Source organism: Amphibalanus amphitrite, unplaced genomic scaffold (assembly GCF_019059575.1).
Source record: "Amphibalanus amphitrite isolate SeventyFive unplaced genomic scaffold, NRLGWU_Aamphi_draft 000025F_arrow, whole genome shotgun sequence".
NCBI classification, from domain to species: Eukaryota; Metazoa; Arthropoda; class Thecostraca; order Balanomorpha; family Balanidae; genus Amphibalanus; species Amphibalanus amphitrite.
The window spans coordinates 53,180-74,559 of NW_024881521.1; the positions used below are offsets into that span (position 1 = coordinate 53,180).

The 21,380-nt window shown below is 50.6% G+C and overlaps 1 protein-coding gene across 4 annotated transcripts in view; it reads left to right on the top strand.

Moving 5' to 3' along the window:
* The window catches only part of LOC122393571 (gamma-aminobutyric acid receptor subunit beta-like), a 54,183-nt gene that overhangs the window by 16,231 nt on the left and 16,572 nt on the right, over positions 1–21,380 (top strand). For 2 of the 4 annotated variants that reach the window (XM_043389755.1, XM_043389767.1), the window contains exons 3-4: positions 9,653–9,720; positions 13,149–13,375. In XM_043389755.1, coding sequence (XP_043245690.1) covers positions 9,653–9,720; positions 13,149–13,375 — 295 coding nt within the window. Of the gene's footprint in view, positions 1–9,652; positions 9,721–10,581; positions 10,650–13,148; positions 13,376–21,380 lie in introns of all 4 variants that reach the window. The other 2 variants (XM_043389761.1, XM_043389776.1) reach the window with 2 other exon arrangements.

Below are 21,380 nucleotides of genomic sequence, written 5' to 3' on the forward strand. Positions count from 1 at the left end.
GGTCTCATAGGCTGATCTGACGTCACGAGATGGATAGGGGACAGCTGCCGACTCGGGAGCTCTAATATCTCAGTGCGGCGCCTGACATGTGGCCCGCCGTAGTTCAGCGAGAGAGAGCCCGGCACCCCTCCCCTCCTCTCCCTCCCTCTCTCCTCCCGATGGAACTCTGCAACTGCAGGCTGCAGGCCGCGGTGTCGCCACCCTACCACCGTGGCAGAACCTGGTGGCTTTTATTGTTCGTCCAAAAATCTTCTGCTCTGTGCCTTTCTGAATATAATCTGATGTGACTAAGATAAAGGCAGGCTCTTGATCTTATCTATAGGCCTGTGTCAAAACAAGGGCCGGGAAATGATTTTTTTTTTTGCATCGAGCACAAATGAAGGTCCTTAGAGACAATGTCCAATTGTGCCCACACATCGCTGAAGCCAGACTGTTTTCCTTTTGGCGTCAGTTGTCTGAATGACTGCATTGTTTGTGCCAACAAATAGATGTCATAGCTCATAACATAGTCAATTGTCATTCTGCTGGAAGAATCGATTTGTCTTGCCGTGCTGTCGAAGACACATGTCAATATCGGGTGGACTATTCAAAGATAGATGTCCGAAAGCATTACACTTACAATATTTGATTTAGCCGCGAGCCAATTTGTCAGCAGTGCAACCTGCCAGAGTTCTGGGTGTAAACGAAAATTGATTGCCAGACCTCTGACAAAATAAACTGATGGGAATGAAGATAGAAACTCACCATGACATTTACAGAATTCCCGATCACTTTTAAACTGCTGAGATAAGCTCTTTGAGGCTGATGTTGTCAGATCGGAGACGCTATCTCTGCTGAGGTCAAAATGTAATGGAACAAATGATCTTTAAGTCAAATGTTGTATTCATTCGTTATAGGCCTCTAAAGTCATCCACCACGGAGACTTCTGAGGTCAGAAGTCAGATACCATCCTGGTAGATTGTCGAGGGCCGGCGCCATCCATTTCCCAGTCCTGCTTACCCTGCAGGCCTGCCGGTCCTCTGACATTGGGGCTGCAGTGGCACTGGCACCGCTGTCGTATTGTATCTCCGGCGCCGGAGTGGGACCCTTTATAGGGCCGCCGCCGAGCCGCGCTGCCCGGACGGCCGTAAACCGAAACAAATGTCCTCTCGGACGCGGAGCGGCGGCGCGGCGCTCGCAGGTCGGTTCAGAGCCCGGCCGGAGCGCCGAATGTAGCGCGGTGTCATGATATCCGTGCATCGCGGCAGCTGCACGGAATTCGGTGTATCAGGGTAGGATGATGGAGCGCTTGTGTTTCACCACTAGACCTCGGCAAAAGCACAAAGTATGCGCGCATCCCGGTTGCATCATAAACGGTCTTGCATCATAGAAGGCGCATGGAATGTGCGAACTTTTTCGTAGACATCAATAAGCGTTCCAGTCAGACTATATGAGACCCGCAGCGCAGTGCGCCTTGCGGAACAGCAAAGTATCGCCTGCGTCAGAGATGTCCGCTGGGCGGGGCGGATATCTGTGCCGCCGTCGGCTGCCGCAGTCCACCGTCAGCATCCCTGGCCGACTTGGGAAATCTGGCCAGCAGTGAGCTGAGCCCGTAATACTGCCGCTGTCATTGGCCATACGTCATCTTAATGAGTCGCGAAACACTATAGTCCTGATATAGGGGCTTTGCGCCAAGTAAATGTGAAACATGCTGGCCATAAAGTGTGATGTAGGGCGCATGGCGATGAAATAGCCGTTTCATTCAAGGAACTTGAGCAAAATGCTAGCTGCTTTACACGATGCTTTAGTAGATTCCTGGATGTGTCGCCCAGTGAAGATACATTTGGAGCCGTTGCAAATTGAATTTTAGGTCAGCGTAGGCTATCCAATTTGATTTACTTACTTTCGAATTCAGTCTGTCGGGCGTTTGTGGGACTATCAAATTCGTTCATGTATTGAATAGATGTCTGTACTGGAGGCACCTTTCGGAGCTGGCAACTGAGTTTAATCCGAGCTGTAATGCATATAGAGGACATGCCTACCGCCATCGATTCCAGAAATTCGGCATCGGCTTTCGTGAAAGTTTGCATTTTTTAGCGTGGGTGGTCACAGCCAGTATTTTGCATACTCCCGGGCCTGAGTTGAGCGGATGTCACATCTGGGTACCATCGCCTAGCCTGTGTCTGGCGCTCCGCTCATTTCATCGCGCTGTCTTTCCGCTCTCCGAGCTGAAATTCTGCCATCATCGCTTTATGGCCTTCCGTTAACAAAAGACTCCCAGCGCTCAGGCTATATCTGATCGGAGCTGTGTTGATGATTTGGAATTTTTCCAAGAGCGAGTGCACGTTTGACTTTCATATGTGACATTCTGACACTCAACGGGCCATTAAAGCTCCTAGGCCTCGCCAGTGGCTGGCCGGTTCCAGGATTTTCGCATCAAAAGCAGCGCGTCGTTATTGCAGATTTACGCGTCATGCCCAAGTGGTCGCCAGGGAGGAGCCGGGTCCCCGGACTCCAACAGAGCTGAGCTCGGCAGAGGGGCCAGCGTTCGTCAATGCTGAGCTGAGCTGAGCGCTGTTAATGTGTAGTTGAATGAGATTGACGCACCTCGGAAACGGCATGGTTCAAGGCTGAGTTGAGATGAATTGACATGCTGCAATTGAACTTTGAAGCTTGTTGAAGACGCAACAGAATCAGTTAAATTGTTGTTCATAAATATTGCCAAGCTAGAATAAAAACTGAAGCCTTTAACGCCTCTTTGCTTTGCAACAGGCATTTAGGTATATGTTTCAAAATTAAGATAAAGTAAATAATCCTACTTATGATAAGGGTATGGTAGGGTTACAGTTAACTTTTGCATTCAGCTAATCGACTGAAACATTGCCGTAGAGACAGCCAATTTATATTCACCATTCTGGCCTGAGAGCGTCGCTTACGGTGCGATAGTACGCCTTGATGAGGACGTGGCTGACGGCACTATTTTCCTCTGTTTGTCCCAATCTCACAGACTGGTCATGTCTGTCTACGTATGAGCGATCTCTGTTGACCCAGTAGCGAGGACCGCAGGGTTCGGTTACGTCTCCCCTCCCTTCTGTCCCCAATACGGAGATGATCAGTGATCTCCTGCCCCGTAATCGGACCTGATGGCATTCGTAAAGCCGTCTCGTTACAGCAGCGCTCCTATAGTACTGTGCTACACTGCTTTTATCTGCAGTCTGAACCATTTGAATCCGGTTCCAGCTAGTTATGTCAAACATGGCGGAATCTTCGCTATTCAGTTTCAGCTTGACTGGAATGCTTTAGTAGCTGCTCTGGGAGGCCATTCTGGTTTGCGCTGTTGCGCCACCGTTCTCTCGAGCGGCGCTGGTTTAACTGGGACACGCGTCCGGCCGGGTCGGCGCCGGAGCGCGGTCGACGCCGTTCAGATTCGAGCTGCGTCGCCGCCCCGGTCTCTGATCAATAGAGGATGCGGTCGCAGCCGCGGCGGCCCGGTCGGCGCGCCGGTGGCACTCCCAGCCGCGCCGCCACAACCGGGTCAGGTCGACCCGTCACAGGCTTCTGGGGGAGGGGGGCTAGATTTGATCAGCAGAGTGGCGACGTCGACCTGCCCCGCGACATGCTGTGTATATGGTCCGACGGAGAAGCTCGCCAATGACCGCCCACGTGCCCGGACCGTCATATGGCGCTCAATGAGACGGCCCAGGAACTGCGCACCACTCTGGAGCACTCAGCCTGGTGCGGGCACCATCGACACCACTCCGGTGGCCTGGTACAGCAATAGCTGGCACAAGGCAATCCAGAGTGGTCACTTCGCGTCGCCAAATCAGCATTGCATCAGAGGGGCGGTTGCTGCCTCTCTCCAACATTGAGGAGAGAATATGGAGCTAGAGCGCCACTGAACCGTTTCACTGCCTTGATGGCTGCTAAGTCTGACCCAGCTTTGGACAGTGGAAAGTATTTTCTGGACTGTCCATGTCCAAGGACCACCGGTCTTCCCCCAGTGGTCTGAGGGACCACCAGTCTAATCCCGTCTGATGAAGAACCCACCGTCTGCCCCCGGCGGGTCAGCCCTGGCCCGGTGGGTCGAGGGTCCGCTGAGAGATGGCCCCTCGCGGCGGTGGCGGCGCGTCATCCGTGCCGCCATCGCGCGCTCATTGGGGGACGTCAGCGGCCGCCGGCGGTCGCCTCATCCCTCATGGTTGGCCCCGGCCGCCGGCGCATAACTTGGTGCTTTATTCTGGGTGTGCTGACGGTGACCGAGGCGGAGCAGCTCGGATCGATTGCAGCTCGGCGCCGGGACCGTGTGACTGCGCTGCCGCCGGACTGTGACTGCGCTGCCGCCGGACTGTGACTGCCGGACTGTTTGACTGCGCTGCCGTGGGACTATGGACCGTGTGACCGCGCTGCTGCCTGACTGTGACTACGCTGTTACCGCTGTGTGACTCATGACTGCGCTGTCATTGGACTGTGTGACTGCGCTGCCATGGGACTGTAGCTGCGCTGCCACCGGACTTTGTGACTGCGCTAAGCGCTGAAACTGTGTGACTGCGCTGTCATTGGGCTGTGACTGCGCTGCCGCCTGACCGTGTGACTGCGCTGTCATTAGGCTGTGTGACTGCGCTGTCATTAGGCTGTGTGACTGCGCTGTCATTGGGCTGTGTGACTGCGCTGCCGCCTGACTGTGTGGCTGCACTGCCGCCTGACTGTGTGACTGCGCTGCCCCCTGGCTGTGTGACTGCGCTGTCAGTGGGTCGGACCACTCGCGGGGCTGCCATTGGGCCTCACTTACCTACTGGACTGCTTTTGGGCAGCACCAGGCACCACCTACCGGGCTGTACTGGACCGTACAGCTCTCTTGGCGGAACCGCACTGACTTCCATCGAGTGGCAACACGCGCCGCCGTTCTGTGACCCCTCTACCACCAGAGCAGCGGGTGGCACCCACGACTCTCTCGCTCTGTCTCAGTGACGTCAGCACACGTGCCGGCGCTCTTCCTGAGCCGGGAGCTGATCCGGAGCCGACTGTGTCGCAGTGAGGCGCCAGCAATGCAGCGCATTTAAAGAGCAATTACACGGCCTAATTAAGGCCTCCGGCGCACGGCATGGTGGAGCGTGACGGCGATTCGGACCGGTCACGGGACTGGGACTGCGGTGTTGTGCTGTCAGAGCAGGGCTCCTACAGTGCTGGGGTGCTCGCCATTCACAACGAAAAAGACTGCATTAGCTTTGGCGCTGGCCGCACGTTGCCCCTAACGAATAATCCAATCCATGCTCTATTGACATACTTTATTGACCATGTGCCACATATTATACCAACTACCATACTATATTGCATGCTTTATAAGCCTGCTTGATTGATAGTGGTGTGATATATTCAAATGTCGACCTTGTCAGCCCGCCCTGGTCATTGACTGCCAGTCTGGCCAGTGCCACTGATGTCGGGGTCCATTGACCTGTGCGTGGCGGCCACTCCAGTCACGGCAGTGGTGGCCGGACTCACTTTGAAGACTGACGTCTTTGAAGGTCGCGCCTTCCGAGGACCGCCTTACGGTGGGCGAGGATCGTTCAGCCGGCTGTATTTTGACCGCTAAATGGTGTTCCGAGGCACGACCAAAACTAACGTGCACACACACGCTCGCCACCCGTTAAGCGACGGCAAACAGCGTGCTCTTTGGTCGATCACACCAAAGGGGAATGTGTCGCCAAACTGTTTGCAAGTGATATTAGATGTCTGAGGCCTGGTGGCCCAAACAATGACCAAACACTTGCACTACTTTGGTCAAGCTAACAATTTGCAGACGGCGCGTAATGCATCAACATATGAGTGTCATAATGGTATAACAAGGCAAATGCTTGAATCGATCTGGCCAGTCCCCTTATGAGCTACAAAACTAATGTGCATTACATGTGTGCACACAGACATAACCCCGCCATATGAACAAACTGTATGATAATTGTATGCCCTCTGAAGGCAGCTTTACGGCGAATGATAATTTGCAGAGCCCCTTAATGAAAACCATTTTCTGGAAATTAAACAAACTGACCAGCCTGGACACATCATTGTCTAGAGACGGGAACGCGATGGTCTTTCACCTCAGCAAAGTGTGATAAGGTCGCTGGGCAATAATTGAGCGAACGTGAACGTTGCCAGTGACCCTGATAATGCCGCTAGCGACGCACGTCCGAATAACAAACCATGCGATGCTATTTACTGCAATGTTGTGTGCATAATAATCGTACTGCAGACTGTCCCAAATCCAATGCATGCCGTATATTTCCTTATCTTTTTTCTTAAATTGTAGTCATCCAGGCATCATTTTCTTATCGACACTCCCTCCCCAAAAGATGCCATTTATAGTCATCTCTTGAAGCATGGCTCGAGTCTCGAGCTGCAGGCCTCATTTCTGCATATATTACTGGCACGAAATATATGGTCTGTCGTTAGAAAATATACGAGTATTCCGTGTTACTGGTCAAAACTGTATAAATTTAGCCACCTTTTCAAATGTAGCGTGGCACCTGAAACTCCTCCGTCTGCAGTCGCAGTTGCCATCAGTCCAGGCTGCCAACTACCTGCGGCCGTTTGTGTGATCTCAAGCAGTACCGGAATCGGTGGGCGGACGACTGCACCGATCCCCAGTCGGACCACAGGGACACCTCCGTCAATGGGAGGACGGAAAGGGCGCACTCGGCCGGTAAACCGAATGACGTCCTTCACTGGCTCCCTCCAATGGGTCTTCTCCTGACTCCTGAGCTGTTGATGACAAACATTGGACACCACTCATCGATCTGAGTTGACTCTTGCTCCATCAACGAGCTGATGCAAGGCTTTTACATGAAAATGTGCGGTAGTTGTCATATCCTTGCAATTTTCATATTGTATGCACAACGTAGGGATCAAATTTCTTCTCTAGCTCTAGGTCCGAGAAAAAGCTCAAACGTGCTTAATCTGCAGGAGTGAGATGATAAGGTGCATAAAGGCTGTACAAGGCCGCTGTATGTGAAGGCAGCCCCGGTAGTGCTGAGACAATATGCAGTGAGTCGCTGTAAACTACCGGGAACTGATTAACCCTCGCCGGACCTATTGGTTTTCTACATACGCGCCGGCCGAGGGGGGGGGGGGCGGGTACGACCCCCCCTCGCCGTTTCGCCCCTGGTGGAGCTAGCGCGTCGCGAAAAAAACGAGCGTGTGCGCCGTTACGAGACGCAGAGATTGGTACCCGATTTTAAGGTCCTAGGTCAACCGGTGACCTCTTAGGTCAGGTCAAGTGCCCCAGGGTACGGTTCGGTTTTTGGTGAATAACTTCGCAAAAAACGGCCGCAGAGCGCCGATTTTGGCAGCATCGTGTTAGCCTCGCTCAGGCGCGTCGAATGATATACTTTTTGTCCGGGTCAGGTCAACTTGGGGTGTTGACCTCAGGTCAAGGTCAGGTCAGCACCCCCAGGTCACGAAGTTGGTTGAAAGAGGTCATGTCACATATCATTCGATTCGGCAGGCCTTCCTGAGTCCATTGGTGCCTTTCCCGACTCGCTAGCTCAATTTGATCAAGAGCTATTGACGAAAAACTAATTTGACCTTGATGACGTCATAAATGACGTCACGCAAGGTCAACATTGCAAAAGTGACGCATCTAACCTTGCAAGGAGTGCATCAAATCACGATTCTGTGTGCTTGAGATAGTTGGAGATCGTTCCCGGCGCCAGAATAGCAGTTTGAATTTTTCCCCATTGACTTATAATGGTGAGGTCACGAAAATGACCTGACCTCATATGACCTTTAGGAAAAATCCGAGATATACAAGTTGTGGGACTCATAATGGATACTAGATCCTGCAAGTTTCATTTCCCTGTGACATCTCCTCTGGCAGTGAGGGCGTTGCGAAGTTGCGACATCTGAAGACCGTGCAGAGGTTCACTTATGACGTCATAGGTCAGTGACCTGACCTGACCCAAAAATGCGGTTGGTGTCAAAAGATCCGGCTTGGATCAAAGGTCAGGTATGCCAAGTTTCAGCTCTCTATCGCCAGCGTGTTCGGAGCTATCGCGAAAAAACCCTATGGGGGGGCGGCACCCGCCCCCCCCCCCTCGGCCGGCGAGGGTTAAGTCACTCTTGTCGCTGGGGCAATGAGAGCTTTCTTAAAAGTAGAGAATGCTGTTCTGCACCGAAAGGGCTGCTCTTTGCCGCGTAAGTACATGGCTACTAATCGTGACCTATATTACTGAGAGCCGAGGAAGTTGCTGGAAGCTGAGAATGCCGAGAAGGCTGCTCTCTTTCTCCCTCCCACGTCTCTGCTCCGAGGGCTGTTCTCTGTCCAAAGTCTCTGCTCTGAGAAGGCTGCTCTCTGCTCCCTGCCGAAAGTCTCTGCTCCGAGAGGGCTGCTCTGCGCCACCGGGAGCCCGCTCTCTGCCGCTCCACCGACGCCGCCTAATTGGATTGGTCTCAGACGGCTGAGTGTTGACACGTGGCGTCTCTAGCGGCTCCGGGGGCGGGGCGAGTTCCGGACGCCACGGAGGCTGTCTGGAAGCTCTGGACGCCACGGAGGCTGTCCTGGAGCTAGCTCCGGGGGCGGAGCGGGGTGGGCCGGGAGCTCCGGACGCGGCGGAGGCTCTCTTGGAGCTCTGGACGCCACGGAGGCTGTCCTGGAGCTAGCTCCGGTGGCGGCGCTGGATGGGCCGGGAGCTCTGGACGCCACGGAGGCTGCTCTGGAGCTCCGTGTGGCGGGTGTTCGAGACGCTCCGGGACATCAGCAACTCCGGATGGCAGTTCTGGCTTTTGTCGTTGATGCCGAAGATGCAAATACGTTTACTTTATGGCATTACAAATAATGGACGCATGTAATCCGCATGTCCATAACACGTAAACGATTACGTGTAAGCACTTTAATATGACCTCTAAATGGACCATATTTGAGCTGGCATGCTGGCATTGCATTTACGGTTCACCGAGGTTGTTTAGGCGCCGCGGTGCTTTGGTCTCTGCGGTTCGCGGCCATTTGCGGTTGCCCGCCATTTCAGAGAAAGGACGAACAAATGCATAATCGATGAAAGTGGACCGCTGCCACGCGGCGCACACTTTACCACCCCATAAACCGGGGGCGTAACAAGTGAGCTCGTGTGACCAACCTACATTAGCGGTGACACGGCCACGTTTGGGGGCCGGCCGATGCATTTGACATTGGCTCCACATATTGGTAACACAATGCACACGATTTACTGATAGTGATCAACAGTGGCAGTGGGTGGCATCCGACTCTGCTGAACAATCTGTAAAACTGAGGAAAATTAAGCATATAGGGATTCTTACAGCTGTTAATTGAGGCAAAATCGAGGGCTTGCGACGCTGTCATGTGAGGGAAATTTATTTTTTAAAAAAAGGTCTCAACCATCCGGCTGCTGCTGGCGCTATTGGTTTTATCATCTGAAAAAAATGTGAATGCTAGATAAAAATTTAAGCTACATTACGTTGCAGGCTACTCTACATGATCGTTGTGAGTTATACATCGGTAAAGTATAATATAACCTCTTTTTATGTAGTTAATAGCGCGCTAAGACCAATAAATTTTTCTTATTAACCCCATACAAAGGATCAATTATGAGGTGCGCTGCCGGTTAGTCCCGCGCCTAAGCTGCCGCCCCGCGCGGGCCGCCACTGACTGCGGTGCTGTTGGTTTCAGGTCCAGCCGTTGACGTGGGCATTACAATGCACGTTGTCAGTATTTCGTCACTGTCTGAAGTCAAAATGGTACTGCTCGTTTCTCTTTTTATCTGTAGATGATATGCGGCCCGGCGCCCCACGCCAGATGACGGCTCGTTGTCATACCGCTTATTTTTCCTCTAAACAGTGCACACAAATATGTCATCTAAAGGTGCTTATAAATACCGCAATGCAAGCATGCACCGATAATTTTTGTTGGAAAAAGACCATCTCTAATCAGAAGGTATGGGTCTGTGCCCTCTCAGACTTCATCATTTCCATCCAGGCCCGTTATCATTACCCATATGAGGGACAGATACTGAGTCTGAAGACTTCTTCAGGGACTTGTCCAGTCTTAAAGTACCCCATTCTAAAAGGCTGTTGCTTGTCCGAAGGAGGATATTTTGCAAGCCCGGAAAAACCAGATACGCTCACCGGTCGCCGAGTACTCTTTTTTATTTTCTACGATTTTTCGATAGTAGTCCATCTATGTAAATTGTTTGAAATTTCAATCTTCCCATTTGACCAGGTCCACGGACTGTCTGGCGTTTGGAACCCTTTTGGGAGGTGGGTCAGGTACTCCACCCGACTCAGAACTATCCCGTAGCCCGTTCTGGCCTGGGGCGCCGCGTCGCTTTAGATACCACGAGGCGAGTCCGGGGTTCGCCCCGGCCAGAGGCGAGGCCTACTCAGAGAGCAGCGGTCAGCAGCGGTCGGCCGCCACTCCGAGCAATTGCAGCCGGCCGCGCTCCGCTGCCCGCCGACCTTTTAACGTTTCGTGGAGCCGGTTCAGGGCGGCCATCACTCTCCCTGGGTCCGAGTCGGCCTCGCCTCTCGCCTCCAGTGCTCTGCCGTGTGTGTGTCTGACATTGCGCTATGTTCTGTACACTCTCTGGTGCCCTCTTTCAGGCGAGCCGGTGGAAGTCGGTATCACGCTACACATTACCTCGTTCGGCTCCGTGTCGGAAGTGAACATGGTATACACCAGATGGGGTCTTTGTGTTCTCTGTGCGACCACGCGCGCCGCGCCGGCGCGTGCCGCTTTGGCTTGGGCCTGGGCGCCGCCCGCGCTGCACGTCGGCCGCCCCCGCCCCCGCCCGCCGCCCGTCGCCCGCCGCCCGCAGACTCGGGTTTGGCGTGGTGCCGATGCCACTGCCGGCCTGGGTCGCCCCGGGTCCCCGCTAGGACGGACCTTCTCCCACGGTTGCGGCCAGCACGCTCCGGCTCTCCGTTAAATATTCAGCTCCGCTAGCGAACCGCCGAACGTGGTATCTGCCCCGCTGCCGAGATGTAGCACTTCAAGCTAAACCGACGGCCTTTCAGCCGCTCAGCTACTTCTCAGTGAAAACGCTCACCAGTTTTATCCAATATTTAATGGTAATGCCGAATGACGCTTGGAAACTATTTGAATTTTCGAACAAATTGATTTAGGTAGTTCGTAAAAAGTAACGGTAGAAAAAAAAGAAGCACTAGAGGTGTTTATGTTGAAATAGATCAAATAGATTAACTTACAATTAATTTCATTAGCACCTAGGTACAGACGAAGGCAATTTCTTTTTTAGAAATACCTAGGAAGAAACTTTTCTAATGTTCACTACTAAAATGTGAAATATCTTGTTGCTGAATAAATAACTTAGATTAAACAAAGCAAGATAATTTTGCAGGTAGATTAGGACATAGACCTCAGTAAGTACGCGGGTAACAGAAGCCCATGCATAGGCGTGTTCCTGCGCCGTAGCTACAATCCATACAATACAATAGCTACAATCCGTAGCTATGTAAGTTCAATCCCACTCAGCATTGTTCTGTTGAACCGGCGTCCACGCACGGAACTCGCATTTGAGAACCCGTCGTTCCCCGGTATTGATATAAGTTCCGTTAGATAATAAGGTTTGTTTAAGCCTGGCACAGATGGCAGGAGCTCCGTAATAGCTCAGTACCAATGTTAGGCGCGCCCCACCGCGAACAGACATCGTCCACCGACGCCCTACTGTCAGACATCGGCGACAGCTGTTCTGTGGGCGGGAGATCGCGCGTGGCCGGGTCCCGGGCGGCCACAGCCTCTGTCATCTGCTGCTGGTCCTCAGTCTATCTCTCTACTCCTGTATCTGTCCTCTTCTCTCCTCTTTCTGTCTCTGTTTCAGTCTGTTTTCTATGTCTATCTCTCGTACTGCGGCCGACGCGCGCGCCCGCGACACACGCCTCCCACTGGACAAAGATGGCGCTTCGTAGTCGGTCTCTCGCTGTGACCAGGCCTCGGAGGAGACGCGAGGCCGCCAGCCGTCTCCTGAGAGCCGGCCACCCCACCCGCCCGGTCCCTGGCCGTCATTCAGAACCACCCAGACGCGGCGCCCGCCCGTCCAGCCGCCGCCAGAGCACGCCGCCACTTTACTAAGGTCGACCGTCAGTCACAGTGCCGGCCTGCGCCCGGCTTTGGCCGGGCTAAATCAGAAAAATGGCGCCCGTTATTCAGCAAAGTTTAAACAAACGCTTGCGATATGCGATTTTATTATTGTTGTTCCAGGAACGTAACTTAAGTGCTGAAGCAGCCAAAGTGCTTTCAGTGAATGAAAACACGACCCTATTTCTAACAATGGCATGTCGCAAAGCATCAATGGCTGTCTTTGAACTACGTTTTGAACAAAGCCCTCGGCCAGGGTCACGTATTCGGCTGTCAGCTCTGCTCTCAGCGGCGGGTGGACGTGGCCAGGCGCCGTCTCGTCATCGCTTTGTTGTCAAGTGTTTGATGAAACTGGCGCGACTAGCATAACCTTCAGTGTGCCTTTATGTGCTCCTCGATGTAACTGCATTCCGTTGGCGGCCCTCTCGAGTGCAAACCACACCAGCCGCCGCGACTCGGCTGGCCGCGTTGTGCTATGCTTGTCGCGCCTGTTTGGCATGCGTGCCGCTGCCGTTCGCCGTGCCGTGTGTCCATGTGTCGTGCTCGATTAACGTCATCTGCGGCCGTGAATTTGGTTTGCCGGTCGCTCACGTATCGCACTGGTGCTCTGGGTGCCTGCTGGCGTCCGCCGAGCCGTCAGGCTGTACAGCGTTGACGGCAAACAGCGACAGTTGTTTCATTGTTTGCTCACGGTTACCAGTTAGTGTTCATGCGGGCCACCTGCCAGCGGCCACTCAGAGCGACCGTAATCCGCGATAAATCCAAGAGACGAGTTTAGTCCCGCCGGGTTAGGCCGGGTCGGTCTGGTTTCTCAGGGTCGGCTCCGCCCCTTGAGAGTTCGTAACATTCTTACAGTCCAGAGGGGGCAGTCGGTCATACGGTACAAGCAAAGCTCAGGCCAGTGACCGGCCAGAAGGTCAGCCTAAGTCAATCTAAGAGTTTAGAGACCCACCGAAGTCAAACCGTACGAACCAGACCGAACCAGACTTAGCCAGACTGCACTAGACCAAACCATGCATTATTACCGTGCCGCGATGCATCCCTGCATTCCACTAACAGAATACCACTACCGCAGGACTTCACCATCGACTTTTTCTTCCGACAATTCTGGCGCGATCCGCGCATGGCCTACGACGGCGACCTGGGCATTGAAACGCTCACCATCGGCACGGAGTTTATCAAGAACATCTGGGTGCCGGACACGTACTTTCCTAATGAGAAGACTAGCTACTACCACGAGGCTACCGCGTCCAACGAGTTCCTGCGCATCCGACCGACTGGAGACATCCTCCGTAGCATACGGTAGGTCCAGCACGAATTATGAACGATCTTGGCTTTTACTTGGTTGTCGTGCAACTGTCTATTCATTTGCGCAGTGTCTATTCAATGTATGTGTATTTATGTAGATGTGTGAACTACTGAGTACGAATCTAAGCGGGGGCTGCCAGGCCATGTCAAATTTGTGGTAGAACATTTGTTGCGAAAGCTTGTGGGTAGTAAATGCACCATAAGCAATCTTGCGATTTCATTTACATATTTAAAAGATATGAAATGAAAACTCAGAATGAATGACCAGTTTCCTGGTGTAGAAGTTCTAATGTCTCCAATAAGAAGTTTGGACATTTGCTCTACAGTTCGGCAGTCAATAGTGGCCATTAAGATTTGTCCGATGTCAGGACTGATTGGTAGCTTTTTGTCCGACAAGACGAGAATGGAGCGCGGCACGCGTCTCAGTGATTAGTTGGAAACTCCTTCGAGGCTCCAAGTTAGTGTAATCTTGGTAGATCCAATTTGAAGAGTTCTGGATCGGTCGCCGGCGCAGCGGCGCCCCAGCTGACTGGAAGTGTGATGGATCTATATTACGGCCGTGTCGGGACGACGCTGGCAGATAGAACGCTTTGTCGTCAAGTGCCCAGGGAGCTGTGCGAAATTAAGAACTTTGGAGGGGGTGGGTGAATTGCGAGGATCGTTTGAACAGAATACGAGCGTGCTGAGGCTTACCTGGTTGTCCTAACGTGGCAGTTTTAAAGGGACCATCCCACCTTAACATTAGTTTTGAGTTGAGATAGCCAAGTTTGCGGCCAGGCTCAGAAACCACCATTTATCCTGGTCGCAACCCCCGCAGCTTTATGGTGTTCAAGAAATTTCTTCCCTTTACTTGCAGGGTGGGACCAGCTTAGTCCCTATCTCTTAACCATTAGCGGCTTTTGGATGACGTCAGCAGTCATTTCAACGCCCGCCATTCCTTGAACCCGAGTTTTGCTGACCTTGAGCTCCCTTTTTTATCAACGTGAAATCCGTCGTCGGCGCTGAGAAAGCCTATTGCTTTTCATTTTAATTTGAATATTAGAAGATACCCACCACTGGAACTTGGACTGATATTATACCAAGGCCGAAGATGATCAAGCTGCCTGCTATATCTGGAGCTTGGTGTTCAACTTCAACATGGAATAAAAAACAAAATATCAAAGCAAACTGGATATGGTACTGCAAGTTAAAGTCCAAAGAAATTTGAAGAGCTGGCAATTGACATTAATTCTTTTCCTGCAAGGTTTCCATATGGAGATCACAGTCACACCATGAAGAAATATTTTTGATGTTAACAGTTGAAAGGGGATTTATCTTCCAGTTTTGACGAAAGACGCTGCTGACTGTCTTTGGAAAAGGATGTCGGCATGAGGTGCAATTGTGCTTGTGAAGTGGTTATAACTGGTCTTTTCACAGTATTAAATTAAATGTGCCATTGCAGCCAAGTGTGTTATCATGTAAGGTAAAATCAAAACTACAATGTTGGTTTTACGAGCATTGAGAAGGCTGGTAGGTAACACCTGCCTGTGCTCGTAAATCATGCTGCCAGAGTATTCTAAATTAATTTTATCATACACCATTGTTGTCCAGAATGGTTGCACTATTGTTTGGTATCATATTATTCCATGTAAATATGGTAGTGTATTTGTAAAGTCCGACCAACATGTTACCAGATTTGAAGCTGTTACGTTACCTAAGTACCTGTTTTTTACTGGCGTGGTGAATGTCACCTGGATTTTGTTTTGAGGTGCAGACCTAGTAACTCTGACTACATGGGTTTGAAGCTATTATCTATTCTGTTTTTACTGGCCTGGTGAATGGCGACTGATGTTGTCCGTGGATGGCACTGAAACAAATTTTGAGTGTTTTGTACAGTGTTTTAATACAATGCTGAGGGCTGAAAGTTGTCTTGTTTAGAGTGGTGAAAGTTCAGGATATGCCAGCCACCATGGTGGGTCAGAGTTAAATGTGTTGCAGTCAGTTCGGCTTCGACAAGCACACGGATGGGCATACGCATCAAGACCTGCTCTGCCATACTTTCAGCCAATTTTACCTAGGTAAGTCTTTTCTTTTTTTCTGCCAAAAGCTATGACATTGTGAATTTCAGCACTGTGGCCTGTGTGTAGCTTTCAGGAAAGCAATTCTAAATAAAGCTCTGATAAAGTGCAAAATCAGCAATGCAGCCCTCTATTACATTTTCTACAACATCTTACTTGTTCCTTGCATGGAGAGAAAAATGCAATGTTATGAATTCGTTTATTCACATAATTTGACAAGCATGCAGTTACCTGCTACTATCACTGCACAAAACAGAGCAGAAAACATCAGTTGATCAAACACAAGACATAACAGAAGTTTACAACATAGGGCTGCCGAACCTCTTCCTCCCACCACAGTTGATGCCATTTCCTAGCCTGGCTTGATGTGAGCACTGAATAGCTGCTTTGTCTAATTACAGCTCACTACCATTCAACTTAAACTACTCTCTTTAAAGTAAGAGTGAGAGCGTTCAGTGTTCATAGCAGCTCGACAGACGACAGACAACAAACATCTTGACAAACCAACCAGTATTTGATTTGGCTAATGATTTATGTGCTTGTTGTATCATGGCCAAACTACTTTAACAGCAATAATCCCTGTTTCATCTTGATCTTGCTTTTATTTCCATTTGAACTCAGATCTTGAAACAATCATCTGAAGTTTTTGATAGTTTGGATTCTTGGCTTGATTTAGCAGATCAGCTGTGAACCTTGACTTTGAAATCACATAAATGTCATGGTACCCGAACGAATCCTCGCATGACATTTCTTCGTAGCACAATTTTTCGTCCGCATTTCTTCGTCTACAAATCTTCGTCGGTGCATTTATTTGTCCCTCAATGCTTACTCTTGCATATATTTGCGTTGAAGAAGAAATGCGAGCCGATTTTCATATACCCTGGTGCGATACAAAGTAATGCGATAGGTACGAATAAATGCCCTGACGAAGATTTGCAGACGAAGAATTGCGATACGAAGAAATGCCATAAGAATTGTCCTGGAATCCTTTATTGGCCATCATATATTGACCTTGATAAGATAAACGCATCATTCGCGCAATATTTGTCGCACTTTGATACCAAACTATTGCTTCCAAATGCCGACGTAAAGAAAACCTTTATGTGACGTCATAGAAACAGCGGATTTCCCAAAAAGTAAACAAAAATAAAAGTCTTATATCTCGAAAACGGGTGAATATTTTCCGGTAAAATTTGGTAGATGTTCATTTTCGCTCTTTGTGATTCACGCTACATCACTTTTATGCCAATTCATTAACTTTTTTGAAGGTGGGAGGGTCCCTTTAACCCGCGACCGCCTGGGGGGGGGGGGGGTCGGATCCGACCCCCCCTCCGTTTTTCTTGAATAACTCATGAACCACTTGCGCTATCTACTTGAAACTTGGCATACCTTCTCCCCCATCAATTTGACGTCTCCTGTGCAATTTTTAAGAAAAAATTTCCAAATTTTTTTGAGATATATCGATTTTAGTGATGTAACTACATGGCGTTTTTAGTCAAAAAGTGGTAAATGTTTAAAAAATCGCCAAAAATCAGGGTTTAAAGCAAATTGCAAATTAAGGACATGAAAAGACGCAGCTCAACGAGTTCTTTAAAATGGCTATCTCGGATTTTCCATAAAATGCGTTTTTCACCCCTAAAAATTCAAAAAACTATATTTTTTGGAAAACAGCTAATAAAATCCAAAATTTTGGGAATTTCCAAAAAACCGGAGTATATGTTGTAGAGCTCTATTAGAACATTAGATGCCCCAAATTTCAACTTTCTATCTTGATTTTTGACCCCCAAATTGTAAAAAATAGCTCCAACATGTATAGGGCATGGTGACGTCATAAGCATTTTCGTGAATTAGAGGTACTTCTGAACATCGCATGTGAAAACAAATGGCACCACTAGATTCCTGGGACAAAGCTCGTCTAGAAAAGTGCATTTTTATGTCAAAAATAAAAAGTTGAAAAATTGACCTTTTTTCTCAGCCCTCGTATAGTATAAACGATTTTTTATGCTTTCAATGCACACTTATCACCAGCACAGTGACTTGGGGTCACATATAACCATTACCATCGGATTCGGCGTGAAAAATAAGCCATAAAACATGTGTCGCACGCCCATGTAGCAGAAATTGAAAATCGTGACCTTTCGTGACCTGACCTGACCTTGACCCGTACTTAGTATGACCCCTATACACACATGGTACCTTCACTAGGCCTTTGAGGTCATTTTTGGTGAGTTTCGAGCAGCAGCTATCGATTCCGCTGTCCGTAAGCCTAATCATGCAAAACCCCTGAATTTGACCTTTGACCTGACCTTGACCCGGAAGTTGACCTCAATCTTAAAATCTTAAGAGTGCTTTGGGAAGGTCTCGTAGAGACCTTTCGAACGCCGCCTCGCGGGGCTCGATACGACCATTGGTTCTCGAGATAACAGGGGGGGGGGGTCGGATCCGACCCCCCCCCCCCCAGGCTGTCGTGGGTACGGAAATAGCCCAGGCGGTGCCGGGTTAAGAGTTCATTCATCTTTATCAAATAAGACTTTTGTTGCATAACACTACACCTACAGTTTCATTCACTCGAAGTCCTCTATTGAATTTAAGTCAATCCCTTCAATCTTCAGGACTACTCAACCCGATTTAGAGATCAGATAGCCTTCGGAGTGCTGAGTGGATTTCAGTCAGCTCTCTGATCAGTCATCCACTTGACTCTCTCAGCTGATACGAGTATCTTTAGTTGTTAGTCCAACTTAGTAAAATAAGATAGGTTTTGTTATTTACAGTAAAGCATTGACGTACAATAGACCATTGGAACTTTTCAATTAGCTGGACCACTGAACCATATTTTCTAACGGGGTTTTTAGGAAAACGTTCCATGCATTTATTTTACATGATCTGCGTCGATGCCCAGCAGGCAGCAGACGTTGTTTTCAATCCCAAGAAGCGCAGGCGCCCGGCGATGCTGTGCCGCAACGCTCGTGCTCGGCGGCACAGCCTATCATGTCAGGCGCGCGGTCGTGCTGCCATCTGTGGACATTAATCGGAACCTGTGAGCGTGCCGCGGTTCAGTTCTATTGTGCGTCGCGCCAGTTAAATTCCGCGTCGCGGTGACCGAGGTAATGATCGAGCTAGTCACGCAACAGGCCGTGCGTCGGTCAGCAGAGCGGGGAGTCCTGACCCACCGCCCAACCACCCCACCGCCGCCCCACCAGCGGTCACTGAAGCGGCACGGAACCGTCCCACCGCCCCACCGCCCCACCGCTCCGCCGCCAGCTGCCGGCGCAGTAAGCCAGTCGTGACCTTCATGATAGAAGACCCAGTTTTCGACGTAGCACCGCCTTTGAGGAGGCTTTAATGGTGCAGCATCTGCTGGCTGCCGGCGGCGCGGTATCCATTTTCATTCGGACGCGGTGGTCGGCTATTTTGTCGGCCGGCGGGCCGGCGTTGGCGGACGGCGCCCGATGAAGACAGAGCTGGCTGCTGGTGACGTCAGTTTGATGGCGGCTCGGTGACGGTCTTCTGATAGCGGCCCGGCACGGTGCGGGCCGCCGGGACCCGGCGGATTACCGCGCTCCGGCGGCGGCGCTCGGACGGCCCCGGCCTGTCAGAAATGGGCTGCAGACCGCAGACCGGCGGAAACTGCTCCGGCCCGCTGCCGGTGCGCTATGGCTGTGCTGGAGAGAGCGAGTCGTCAGATGAGACCCAAGAGATGGTAGAGTTCTAGAACCTAGGTGACGCTTGTTGGAATGGAAGTACATAGCAATGCAACAAATGGCTATTTCAAGTGGTCAAGTGCGGATTAAAAACACAGGGAGGGTCAACAATTTCGTTTTAAAATATCAGTTTACCGACCTCCCAACAATCATTTCTCTGGATTATCAGTGCTGCATCATGGACTTTAAATGACATCTAATAGTGAGAAAAGAAGACGTGTTATGCTGGGGTGACAAAAATGCAGATTAATATGTCCAATTTTCTGAGCCTGTTATTATATCTACCCCAGATAGCGCAATGTCCTATGTTTTCGTTGTCAGTCTACTGAGTACTGACATGGGGGTCGCCTCTCCGTCCCCGTCTTTTCCCTGCCATCTGTCCAGCGGGTTCCCAGGCTGCCGCACCAGTCACTAGCCTACTCCCTCCCCCCCCCCCTATACCCCCGGTGCGTATGATAACGATCTGCCGCCTTACCCGACTCTCCGGGCCGCCGGCCGCGCTGGCCACAGCTCCCAGCCACACAAAGGCAGCCGCCGGGCGCGCCGCTGCAGAGCAATGTCTGCCGGACTGGGCCCCGAATTACATGGTCGGCCTGATGTGAGCCGACCACCGCGCTATATGAGACGGAACTGATTCGGTCCTCAGTGCCGAGTCGAATAAATATGTCATCACGGCTGGTATTCATGCTCGAAACAGCGCCATCAAAGGCAGGTTATGGACGAGATGTTATGTAAAGTGGCTGTATATCGAATTTATATTTTGCTTAATCTAGCATAGGTTTAAGTTATTTGTGAATGTTAAGTAATAGAAAGGCGTGTGTGCAGCCTAGTTAGGTAATTTGTGGCCCAGATAGCACCGTAGATCATGACTAACTTCATTCTTATTAAATATCGGAGTATGCTAGTCATGTCACCCTTATGGTTCTATGGACCGTGCACACTTAGCGGCATCTTTCCAGGGCGCCGTCTCCATTATGCGTTATAATGTGATGGCGCGGTGCCCAGGCCGACACGGTCTGGCGCGGCGCCGGCCTCTGCGTGCCGCCATACTTAATGCAGGTGTTTTCCGCCATCTCTGCTGAATGATGTACGTGAATCAGGCAATCACTCAGCCGGGACAGACACTCGGCCGCTCGGCCATGCGCGCCGTGTGATTAATTTATCCAGACGGCGGCCGGCCGGCGGCCACAAGCGGCCCGGCCGCAGCTCCGGACCGGCGCCGCACTAACGCGCCGCCAATTTATGACTGGCAAACACGCCGTGCTGAGTGTCATCAGCGTCACTCGCGGCGCCAGACGAGCCCCCGGCGGCGCGCAGCGTGAATCAGGCCTGATGTATGGATGTCAGGGCTATTCGCACTGGCACGGTTATTATTAACGTGCGATGTGCGCTGTATCACTAGATATAAAAAAATGTGAGTTACTGCCCGCGACATAGGCTGGCATGTAGGTATACAGGTTATATAAATGCATATCTTTTTAAAGAAAGTGTCCAATTGAAGAAATGAAAGGTGTGTTATTCGCCTTACAATTTTAGCTACAAGGGCCTCAGTAATGCACTCCTGCGGAATTTTTACATTCTGTTGAGGACAATAACGGCTCTTGTAAGTTGTATAACCTCATCAGCCATTCACGTAGAAGGCAAAAAGTGATGCATGTTTATTTATTATTGCTGGTGAGAAGGCTCATGATAGATATCGCAACATTTATTGTTATTTTCTAATTACTTAAATAAAATGCATATTTATGCAATCATGACGTACATAGTGACGTGGTGACACTTGCCTGAAAACCACATGTCAGCGTTGAGGCGGAAAGGCAAACTTTAAACGATAACACCGAACACGTTTAACTATGGATACTTTCAACTTCAAATCATTAGCTTGGTCAATAGACACCGACAAAGAACTACTGAAGCGTGCGCCACACGAATATGATTTAAATCGTCAGCTGGTCGGCTGCGCGGTCATTCTATTTCGGAGCGACATTGGGCGCCGTCCGCTGATATTCGGCATGATTGGAGTCGCCGACCGGCCGTATTCGGTATGATTGGATGGTAACTGGCAATCAGCGGAAGCGTTTCCGTCGTTAGTGTCGGCCAGATTATTCTGTGGAGCCAACCGCCGGCTCCGAGAGAGCCTGCCGCCCGTGCAGAAGCCGATTTTCGGCGATGGATGTGACCCATCGACTGAATCGATGGTCCCTCAGCGATAGCTGGCCGGTTTTAGTCCTGACTGTAAAC